The following is a 12,418-nucleotide window of genomic DNA, read 5'->3' as shown; positions in this document are numbered from 1 at the left end:
TACCTTTACATTTTTTTTTACAAATAAAACATCATGGCACAATAGGGACTGTGACATGACATACAAACACAATCCACACTGAATTGAGTAGTATTGTTTGTCTATTGTATTTACAATTTGTGTGACTGTTCTTGTATATTAGTGTATCAGTGTTTGTTACTTGTTGTGTTTTACGTTTTTGTGTGGACCCCAAGAAGAATAGCTGCTGCTTCAGCAAAGCTAATGGGGAGCCGAATAAACCAATAATTGGACACTTCATTCAGGATAAATCGGGGTTAGTTTTAAAGGATTCGTTACCATAAAAATGTACCTGGCTAAAAGGTGAGCCACTTTCATGGTACCGGTTATCCCGAGTTGAACTCAGTTGACCAAAGTTACCGAACTACCTGCACAAACCACATATCAGTGCATTCAGAAAGTATTCAGACTTCTTGACTTTTTCCACATTGTTACGTTACAGCCTTAGTCTAAAATTGATTAAAGAAATTGTATTCCTCATCTACACACAATACCCCATAATGACAAAGTGAGAACAAGTTTAGACATTTTTGCAAATGCATTAAAAATAAAAACATTAATACCTTATTTACATAAGTATGCTATGAGACTCAAAATTGAGCTCAGGTGCATCCAGTTTCCTTTGATCATCCTTGAGATGTTTCTACAACTTGATTGGACTCCACCTGTGGTAAATTCAATTGATTGGACATGATTTGGAAAGACACACCTGTCTATATAATTTCCCACAGTTGACAGTACATGTCAGAGCAAAAACCAAGCCATGAGGTCAAATGAATTGTCTATTGAGCACCGAGACAGGATTGTGTCGAAGCACAGATCTGGGGAAGGGTACCAAAACATTTCTGCAGCATTGGTCACAAAGAAAACAGTGGCCTCCATCATTCTTAAATTTGAGACGTTTGGAACCATCAACACGCTTCCTAGAGCTGGCCACCTGGCCAAACCTAGCAATCGGGGGAGAAGGGCCTCGGGCAGGGGGGTGAAAAGAAACCCGATGGTCACTCTGACAGAGCTCTAGAGTTCGTCTGTGGAGATGGGATAACCTTCCAGGAGGACAACCATCGCTGCAGCACTCCACCAATCAGGCCTTTATGGTAGAGTGGCCAGACAGAAGCCACTCCTCAGTAAAAGGCACATGACAGCCCACTTGGAGTTTGCCAAAAGGCACCTAAAGGACTCTCAGCATCACGTCTGGAGGAAACCTGGCACCATCCCTACGGTGAAGCATGGGTGGCAGAATAATGCTGTGGGGATGTTTTTCAGCGGCAGAGATTGGGAGACTATTCAGGATTGAGGGAAAGATGAACAGAGCGAAGTGCAGAGATCCTTGATGCGCGCTCAGGACCTGACTGGGGCAAAGGTTCACCTTCCGGGACAACGACCCTAAGCATGCATGAGTGGCTTCGGGACAAATCTCTAAATGTCCTTGAGTGGCCCAGCCAGAACCTGGACTTGAACATCTCTGGAGACCTGAAAATAGCTGTGCAGCGACACTCCCCAACCAACCTGAGAGCTTGAGAAGATCTGAGAATGGGAGAAACTCCCCAAAAACAGGTGTGCCAAGCTTGTAGCATCATACCTAAGACTCAAAGCTGTTATCGCTCCCAGGGGTGCTTCAACAAAGTACTGAGTAAAGGGTCTGAATACCTATGTAATTTATTATTTTTGAATACATTTGAAATTCTTTCTAAAAACCTGTTAACTTTTGTCATTATGGGGGTACTGTGTGTAGATTGAGAGAAAAAAAAAAGATTTAATCCATTTTAGAATAAGGCTGTAACTTAATAAAATGTGGAAAAGTCAAGGGGTTTGAATACTTTTCAAATGCACTGTATGTGGTATAGGGCTCTGATCTATGTATAATCTGTATATTGAACGCACCCTCATGACCCTATAGGAAGTGATGCTAAACAGACGACACAGAAAAGGAGACCGTGTGGTTCTGGTTTTAATGCAAAGCACTTAACCTTTACTTGAAAGAAGGTAATATACATCCTGGAATTACAGATAAGATACATTATCAGCTAAATCATTTCACGATGGATAGATATCCTTTTTGCTCCACTCGCACAGGCCCCAGAGTAGTGCGAAATGTTCTACAGTTTGTTAGGAAGAAAACGGTAAGAAGCAGACCTAAAACTTGTCCAGGCATCTTTACTTCGTATGATACACTGTAAAAAATGTTCTATATTATTAAGCAGTAGTCCATGTCGTTAACCTCCTCAAATACAAAAAAACTGTAAGGAACTTGAGTTTTTTTTCATGGTTGTCCTCCAACTATGTAGTTCAACTGCAATGCATATATATCATAAATGCATATAAGGGAAACAAAAGTTCAAAATAGTTCTACAAGCAAAGGATCCACAATCCCAGCATGGCTGAAACTATATGTGGCCGTTCTTCTGTTACCGCTACTATTCTTTTACACAAAAAAAAAAAATGAAGGTACCGTTGTCTTTTCTGCAACAGGTGCATCTGCAATCCCTTCTCATGCCAAACACCTCCAATTAAAGAAGGTTAAAACGCTGGTTGCCCTTTAAAATCTGCTGAATGAATGAATCTCGTTTACTTTTCTATCCTGGGTGGTTGGTGAGAAACACTTTTCATAACAGGGAATGATCATAAACTCTGCATGAGAAAAGGAAAAGGTTTTACAGCTAAGAAAGTTGTCTGTCTTTTAATCAAGCCTTAAATGACAGATCTTCTCCACAGTTACATTAGTAGGGGGAAAGCCACTGGTATTATTAGTCACATATACTCTCCAATTCTAAAATTAACTCATTTAACGATCTTCTAGCTCAAATCCCAACAGCTTCAGCTGACACTGTCCTTTCTTTCTTTCCTCTTCTTCCCGACAAGAACCGGAGGTTAGCCAGCCGGTCCATCGGGTGTCAGGGAGGCGGCTCTAATTTTGTATACGTTTCAACAATTCTCTCGTCTGTAAAAAGGAAGGACACTAACAGCAGTTGACAACTGAAAAGTATTAATGGGTTGGTGATGCAGGGAGTTGATAGTTGAGCTGAGATGGGGGGGTAGGTGTTGTTGATCAGACTGAGTACATGTTCTTGGTGGTGGAACCACTCTTGCTAGACGTGTCGTCGTGTGACTGGTAGCCAATCAGGAGCTTGATGGGGATACTCAGGCGCTCTTTATACTGTTGTCTGGAGAGAGATGAGTGAGATAATATTGAATAGGTTCTCAGTACAGTCTTACATGCATTGTCTCTACTTAGTGGGGAACTAGAAACAGTGCAGTTCTGTTAGTCTCAGAACTGATGGCATTTCTGCCAACTACACACTTTTTGCACTCCCGGGTTAACTTAAAAGAAAACCTTTTGATCTGAAAAGTTTCACACTTCAATAACATACATATATGATTATCTGAACCTGTTCAATTCACATAATATACAGAATGCACTTATGTGCCAAATTAAATGTGTAATGGATAAAAGAGTGTGTGCGCACGAGACTCAATTGGGTTTTCTCAACTCCTCACGTTCTTTCCTCACCTCCATTTGAAAAAGGTCAATGATAAGCGAGGAAACGTAGAAACCAATGCGCGTGTATGAAATTAAGCAAATTCCGTTTACAGGGGTGCAATCCCAAAATACATGTGTAAAGTGGTAAAAAGAAATCCGCTAGTTGTGCTAGACATTTTTTTGATAAAATAATAAGCAGCATATTGTTTTTAATCAATGTGTGCACGCCTTTCTCCTTCTAGAAAACAACTGTGGTTTCAAAGGGTGTGTGGCTGATTTCAAAACTCTTCAGCGGTAGGGTACACCTGAGCATCCTCTACTGGAGGAAGGCATTCGAGGAAGAAAATCCTCTTCACTTATTAACAAAGTGAACACTTATCGGTTTCCAAGTCACAGAGGAGTGGAGGAAAGGACAGACTTTTGCCCAAATGACAAAAGGCCAGAGAGATGACCTACCCTATTGTCACGATGGCTTCCTTGTTCTGACAGTTTCCGGTCCAGATGGATATTTTATCTCCCTTGGGTCGGATGTTGACCACCGCTCCACACACATCTTCACTGGCCTCGTCAAACGACTCACCGATTAAACACAACAGCTACAACACACACAGTACATGATATTATGGAATTAATAAAATGTTATTTACAGGTTAAGTTGCCCTCTAGCAATCCATCCCATACATTAGATTATTTGACAATACTTTGGAAGCATAGTCATGGATAGTTCCAGCAGGGTTGTGTTCATTAGGTACCATATGGAAGAAAACTGACTGGACCATCCCAAAATATTTTTGTGTGTCCTAGTGAACTATTCAAAACTCAGGGCCGTATTCGTCAGGGCACACAACGGGAAACATTTAGCAATGAAAATGAGCTTTCAGTTCAGGTAGTCCATCCTTGTTTCAGTCCCATTTTCTTCCGTTTGGTGTCTAAGAACAGGACCCAGGTTTAAGGATGATGCTGACCGTCTCCATCCAGTAGCGGTCGAGGTCGATTTGTCTCTGCTGTTTGCTGAGGGTCATCAGCCACCTCCCACCCAGCTTGTTCTTGTCATCCTCCCACATTGGCTTCACCCCATCCTGAAACACACAGAGAGCAGTAGGGGAACGTTAGCTAACTTGACCCCAATCTACATTCTGGGCAGGGTTTCCGTTAGCCGGCAAATTTTGAGACATGTCTTACCTTGCCTTAAAGTAGCCTATAAACAAAATCAGAGTTAGTTCATAAAAGGAATTCAGGCAAATGAAATAAATTCATTAGCCCTAATCTATGGATGTCACATGACTGGCAATACAGATATGCATCTGTTGGTCATAGATACCTTTAAAAAAAGGTAGGGACATGGTTCAGAAAACCAGTCAGTATCTGGTGTGACCATTTGCCTCGTGTCGCGACTCATCTCCTTCGCATAGAGCTGTTCAGGCTGTTGATTGTAGCCTGTGGAATGTTGTCCCACTCGTCAATGGCGGTGCGAAGTTTCTGGATATTGGCAGGAACTGGAACACGCTGTCGTACACGTCGATCCAAAGCATCCCAAACATGCTCAATGGGTGACATGTCTGGTGGAGTATGCAGGCCATGGAAGAACGGGACCATTTTCAGCAACCAGAATTTGTGTACAGATCCTTGCGACATGGGGCCATGCATTATCATGCTGAAACATGAGGTGATGGTGGCGGCTGAATGGCGGCGGCTGAATGGCACGACAATGGGCCTCAGGATCTCGTCACAGTATCTCTGTGCATTCAAATTGCCATCGATAAAATGCAATTGTTTGCTATCTGTAGCTTATGCCCGCCCATACCATAACACCATCGCCACCATGGGGCACTCTGTTCACAACGTTGACATCAGCAAACCGCTCGCCCACACGACCCCATACACGCTGTCTGCCAACTGCCCGGTACAATTGAAACCGGATTTCATCCGTGAAGAGCACACTTCTCCAGTGTGCCAGTGGCCATCAAAGGTGAACATTTGCCCACTGAAGTCTGTTATGACGCCAAACTGCAGTCAGGTCAAGACCCTGGTGAGGACAACGAGCAAGCAGATGAGCTTCCCTGAGACGGTTTCTGACAGTTTGAGCAGCAATTCTTCAGTTGTCTCAATTTGAGACGTCTGTGGCATTGTGTTGTGACAAAACTGCACATTTAAAAGTGGCCTTTTAATGTCCCAAGCATAAGGTGCACGTGTGTACTGATCATGCTCTTTATTCAGCTTCTTGATATGCCACACCTGTCAGGTGGATGGATTATTTTGGCCACGGGGAAATGCTCACTAACAGTGATGTAAATACATTACGTGCACCAAATTTGAGCGAAATAAGCTTTTTGTGTACATGGAACATTTTTGGGATCTTTTATTTCAGCTCATGTAACATGGGACCAACACTTTACATGTTGCATTTATACTTTTGTTCATTGTGTATTATCATTCGCAATGGATGTAAAAAAAACAACACTTTCCTTCATGTCCGCGCAGCAGGCCAGGTAGTTCTATGCGTGCTCAGGCACACACGCTCCCTCAACATTATCAGGACAGAGAAACCAGGCATGCTCATATGGAGCACTCCAAATAAAAGACAATGAAAAAATAGACAAATCTCATTAATGATGGTTATGAAATAAACCAAAACTTGTTTCTCACAAGTGTAGCGGGTTGTGAACTCCGCAAATAACGTTTCCACTCCGAGAATGAGAACGACAAATGACTAATACATGCATTAAAATAAATGTAACCAAAATGGGGATTAATAGTACATCTACTACTGGTGACATATGAAATGGGTATTTATTTTAATTTTTATCTAAGTGCAAACAATTCACACAATGAATGCACAAGTATTGGCAGGAGATAGCTGAGCCATTCTGGAGAGACTCGTCTATATCTTTGCCACACACCCCTCCCCTTATTGTCTCAATTTTTTATTATACTCAAGACACATTATCTTCACACATATTTTAGATGCTTTTCACTGACAGCCCTAACTCAATAAGAAACTAGGCCTATTGCCACGCGCACTGCCCAAACTGCGGGCTTCCCAAATAGGCATAGGCCTACGAGCTTGTGATTTTAAGCAATCCACATCTATTTTTTAAAAGAAGCTAATGATCCTCGATTCCTCTATGGCTAAGTTCTGCTTTCTGGTGAAGTATTTGGAATGATTTAATTTATTTCTCTGTATAGACGAGTAATTATATAATTTTGGAAAATGTATTTCTATTTGCTTCCCTATTAGACCTACCACTATGCCATTTCTCTCCTGTTCTACTGGTTTTCATAGCAACTTTCTTTCATTGTCCAGAAGCCAAAGGCATAATCCTAGTCATATTAGCAACACATCTTAGTTGTTGCATCTTTAGATTCCCCCTCTAAGTTTTCCATCTCTGTCACAAATGGAACCACTATCAGGTGCGCCGTTTACAGTGGTGTTTTCCCAGGTGCGCCGTTTACAGTGGTGTTTTCCCAGGTGCGCCGTTTACAGTGGTGTTTTCCCAGGTGCGCCGTTTACAGTGGTGTTTTCCCTAGGTGCGCCGTTTACAGTGGTGTTTTCCCTAGGTGCGCCGTTTACAGTGGTGTTTTCCCAGGCGCGCCGTTTACAGTGGTGTTTTCCCTAGGTGCGCCGTTTACAGTGGTGTTTTCCCTAGGTGCGCCGTTTACAGTGGTGTTTTCCCAGGCGCGCCGTTTACAGTGGTGTTTTCCCAGGTGCGCCGTTTACAGTGGTGTTTTCCCAGGTGCGCCGTTTACAGTGGTGTTTTCCCAGGTGTGCTGTTTTGCCAAATTGTATTTTGGGAAATGTTTGAAAATAACGTTTTATTGGCTGCTTCATTACATGAGTTGCATGTTCTGTTAAGATGCATTGTAGAAAAAAAGAAACGCACACCTTTAAAGGCGAGGTGCTGGCTAGCGGAGTAGAACACTAGAAAATAAAGGAAAGCCGCACACTCTAAGAGCTCAGATGCAAAAATGTAATCACCAACGTTTCGACAGCGAAGCTGTCTTCATCAGGGTATCATCAAACACTGCGAGATGAGTCATTTATATAGTGTCAAGAGACACACAGGTGTTTGTAATCATGGCCAAGTATGGCCTAATATCATTGGTTAACTCAAATATTTAAAAAAATGGCATACAAAGAACATACAAAAAGACAAACAAATGGATAGCATACGATCATAGCATTTGTAGTCTAAAATGTATCTAACAAACAATTACAATGGCAAAAATCACAATTATCACAAGAATGGCTTCAGATCAAAGTCTATGTTGAGACCGAAGGGAGCAAGGGTCTTTAAATTAAAGATCCAGGCAGCCTCTCGTTTTAACAATAAATTATCAAGGTCACCCCCTCTCCTCGGGAGGGTGACATGTTCAATACCAATATAACGCAGAGACGAAATCGGATGGTTTGCTTCCAAAAAGTGGGCCGCAACTGGGTAAGTTAAGTTTTTGCACCTAATGGTGCTACGATGCTCTGAGATACGTACTTTTAATTCACGCTTTGTTTTACCCACATAATTTTTACCACAAGGACAAGTTATAAGATAAATAACTGCCTTAGTGGAACACGTAATAACACCTTTAATTGGGATAGATTTCCCTGTTTGGGGGTGTTTGAAGGATCTACATTTATAAGTGCCACCCTAAAATTGCCACTTTCTATACTTTGCCGAAATTACACAAGAATGTTACAAACCCTCCAGGGCGCCCTATTGTAGCGGGCATTGATGCAGTAACGGCCCCTCTATCTACTTTTGTGGATTTTTTTATTAGACCACTTGCAGAACAGCTCCCCTCCTTTGTAAAGGACACCAGCAGTATGATCTCTATCATTGAATCTCTTGATCCTCTGCCTGAGAACACCTTGTTAGTTACTTTTGATGTTGAGTCGTTATACACAAATATTCCACATGAGGGCGGTATTGAAGCCATGGAACATTTTCTTCTGCAACGTGACCCTAATGAGCTACCTTCCAGTGCCTGCATTATAACATTGGCTGAAATAGTACTCACACATAACTACTTCATGTTTCTAAATGATTTCTTTATTCAGACGAAGGGTACTGCTATGGGATTCCCCATGGCTCCTAACTATGCTAATTTGTATGTGGGTTACATGGAGAAACAATCCATTTTCAACCCTCTCAAAAATGTTTTCTTGCCTAACATCATTATTTGGAAACGGTATATTGACGATATTTTTGTTCTATGGAGGGGTGATGCAGAACTGCTCCAGGCGTTTTATGCTTTCCTTAACTCCTGTTCTGAACATTTGAGATTTACTATGCAATCTGATACACGTCAAATTCGTTTTCTTGATCTTCTGATCGTGTGTGAAGATAATGTTTTATACACTGATCTTTACAGGAAACCTACTGATCGTAACAGTTTGTTGAGGGCTGATAGTTGTCACCCACTGCCCTTGAAAAATAGTTTGCCCTACAGCCAATTCTGTCGAATCAAAAGAATTTGTATTAAACAATCAGATTTCGACAGAAATATGGCTGAGACTCAGGATAAGTTCAAGGAGAGGGGGTTCAACAATGATCAGATTAATATTGCCATTGAGAAAATTCAAAACAAAACGAGACATGACCTTTTTCAAGGTCAGTCTCGCAAAAAGACGCATTCTTGCGTTCTCACTACCCGCTATTCAAAGTGCTCTGAACAAATTAAAGGAATCGTTCACAAACATTGGCACATTCTGAAATATGATGATAGTCTCGTTAATGTGTTTTCTGATCTTCCCCTGGTCGTATTCTCGCGGGGAAGAAATCTCAGAGACCAATTGGTACTCTGATTTACCACCCCAAGATATTCCTGAACAACGTCTATTTGCGCCCATACTGGATGGAAATTACAAGTGTAATGGCTGTGCTCAATGTAATGGCACTTATAAATGTAGATCCTTCAAACACCCCCAAACAGGGAAATCTATCCCAATTAAAGGTGTTATTACGTGTTCCACTAAGGCAGTTATTTATCTTATAACTTGTCCTTGTGGTAAAAATTATGTGGGTAAAACAAAGCGTGAATTAAAAGTACGTATCTCAGAGCATCGTAGCACCATTAGGTGCAAAAACTTAACTTACCCAGTTGCGGCCCACTTTTTGGAAGCAAACCATCCGATTTCGTCTCTGCGTTATATTGGTATTGAACATGTCACCCTCCCGAGGAGAGGGGGTGACCTTGATAATTTATTGTTAAAACGAGAGGCTGCCTGGATCTTTAATTTAAAGACCCTTGCTCCCTTCGGTCTCAACATAGACTTTGATCTGAAGCCATTCTTGTGATAATTGTGATTTTTGCCATTGTAATTGTTTGTTAGATACATTTTAGACTACAAATGCTATGATCGTATGCTATCCATTTGTTTGTCTTTTTGTATGTTCTTTGTATGCCATTTTTTTTTAAATATTTGAGTTAACCAATGATATTAGGCCATACTTGGCCATGATTACAAACACCTGTGTGTCTCTTGACACTATATAAATGACTCATCTCGCAGTGTTTGATGATACCCTGATGAAGACAGCTTCGCTGTCGAAACGTTGGTGATTAAATTTTTGCATCTGAGCTCTTAGAGTGTGCGGCTTTCCTTTATTTTCTACTGTTAAGATGTATTACCATAATCTAAATGTGATTTCTGTCATTCTGATCACCGTGGGTAGACGCCCTAATGAGTTATGCACCCAATGCATATGGGTCCAGTACATTTCTCAAAATGGCCGGTAAATTAAAATCTTTCCGGACATATTGTCCGGCGCCACATTTTCTTAATGGAAACCCTGATCCTGGGCCCGTATTCATAGTGTCTTACAGTAGAAGTGCTGATCCAGGATCAGTTTTGCCTATCAGATCATAATAAGATTTAAATGGACAGGAGAAACCTGATCTTAGATCATCACTCCTACTCTGAGATGGTTTATGCATATGGGCCCTGATGTTTTCATTTAACAGAACAGCGACAAGTCCTCTGAAGGGATACGGTTTGTTTCAGAAGTGAACTTACCTTAAATAAGCAGTAGTCACAGCCGAAGCCCAACTTGCTGGGCTGCTGTATGTGGTTATATAATCTACAACACAAAACCAAGAGGCACACTTAAACAAAGGCCCATATGCAACAATATTAGACACCACGATTATAAACATCAATGTCCTATTCCATGTCATTCTCCATCATTTCTATTTGGAGAGAACTAATGACTAATTTGGGCTCCCGAGTGGCGTGGCGGTCTAAGCACTGCATCTCAGTGCTAGAGGCGTCACTACAGACCCTGGTTCGATTCCAGGCTGTAACACAACCGGCCGTGATTGGGAGTCCCATAGGGTGGCACACAATTGGCCCAGCGACGTCCGGGTTAGGATTTGGTCGGGGTAGGCCCTCATTGTAAAATAAAAAAAATAAAAAAAATAAAAAAAAAGTTCTTACCCTACTTGCCTAGTTAAATAAAGGTTAAATATATATATAATAATACATGAGGCATAGATAGCAATGCAATGCATAGAACTGCCAGTCATTTACCCCACATAGAAACTTGTTTCCATTCTGTACAATGCACTCTGATTGTCATGGGTACGTCATAGCGTGGAGAGGAGAAAGAGGATAAGGAGAAGAGAAAGAGGACAAGTACTCACGCCCAGAAGTCTTCCACTGTGTCAAACTTTGCGATGAGACGGAGGTTCTCTGTCCAGCTTTTGCTCTTGTCGTTTTTGAAATACCACAGGGCCCATCTGAGGAGAGAAGACTCAGTCAGAGATTCCCCATCGTGCTCCCCAGTACCCACAGACAGAACAGGTTGGACGTTTACTGTCATCAATCAGCAGTCATAAGACCTGATCACAGTAAAATTCCACGTGACCGTTGAGTAACTGTGATCTCCTCTTATGCACTCTGGACATGCATTGGTAGTACCTAACTCGCTAATGACCAAGCTAATGGGCTAGTACTCAATTGTCCATCTAACCACTCTGACAATACAACTGCAATAAAAAAACACTCACATCACTGTGATTGATCAATTTGAAGATAGAAGTTCAACAACTGTTTGAAACGGAGTGTAAAATATGGTCGTTGTGGATGTTGTTTCAAAGCCTAACAACGAAATGGACAGCTTTCTAAGATGATGATTGATTAAACACGCATACGCATATTACAGTTTATGCATACACATAGCTCAGACATTTATACAGTGCATTCGGAAATGTATTCATACCAATTTACTTTTTCTACATTGTTACGCTGCAACCTTATTCTAAAATGTATTAAAATATATATTTGTCTTATCAATCGACACATAATACACCATAATAACAAAGCAAAAACAGGTTTTTAGAAATTCAGCAAATGTATTAAAAGTTAAACTGCACGTAGCCATTCCTCTGGTGCAGTGGTTCCCAAACTTTTTATAGTCCCGTACCCCTTCAACATTCAACCTCCAGCTGTGTACCCCCTCTAGCACCAGGGTCAGCGCACTCTCAAATGTTCTTTTTTGCCATCATTGTAAGCCTGCACACACACACACTATATGATACATTTATTAAACATATAAATGAGTGCGAGTTGTCACAATACAGCTCGTGGGAAGTGACAAATAGCTCTTATAGGACCAGGGCACAAATAATAATAATCAATCATTTTGCTCTTTTATTTAGCCATCTTATATATAAAACCGTATTTGTTCATCAAACATTGTGAATAACTCACCACAGGTTAATGAGAAGGGTGTGCTTTAAAGGATGCACACAACTCTGCAATGTTGGGTTGTATTGGAGAGAGTCTCAGTCTTAAATAATTTTCCACACAGTCTGTGCCTGTATTTTGTTTCAAGCTAGTGAGGGCCGAGAATCTACTCTCACATAGGTACGTGGTTGCAAAGGGCATCAGTGTCTTAACAGCGCAATTTGCCAAGGTAGGAA

General features: G+C 41.3%; 1 protein-coding gene across 2 annotated transcripts in view; it reads right to left on the bottom strand.

Annotated features, from left to right (window-relative positions):
* Positions 1–1,953: 1,953 nt before the first annotated feature.
* The window catches only part of if4e (Eukaryotic translation initiation factor 4E), a 28,005-nt gene continuing 17,540 nt past the window's right edge, over positions 1,954–12,418 (bottom strand). The window contains exons 3-7 of one of the 2 annotated variants that reach the window (XM_014211689.2): positions 11,138–11,233; positions 10,512–10,575; positions 4,465–4,578; positions 3,956–4,095; positions 1,954–3,182 (exon numbers count right to left, since the gene is read on the bottom strand). In XM_014211689.2, coding sequence (XP_014067164.1) covers positions 3,068–3,182; positions 3,956–4,095; positions 4,465–4,578; positions 10,512–10,575; positions 11,138–11,233 — 529 coding nt within the window. In that variant the 3' untranslated portion in view covers positions 1,954–3,067. 2 annotated transcript variants of the gene reach the window in all.

The sequence above is a fragment of the Salmo salar genome, chromosome ssa01, assembly GCF_905237065.1.
Source record: "Salmo salar chromosome ssa01, Ssal_v3.1, whole genome shotgun sequence".
In the NCBI taxonomy this organism is placed as follows: domain Eukaryota; kingdom Metazoa; phylum Chordata; class Actinopteri; order Salmoniformes; family Salmonidae; genus Salmo; species Salmo salar.
Note: the sequence above shows the minus strand (reverse complement) of the source record. Positions and strands in the feature narration are given on the sequence as shown.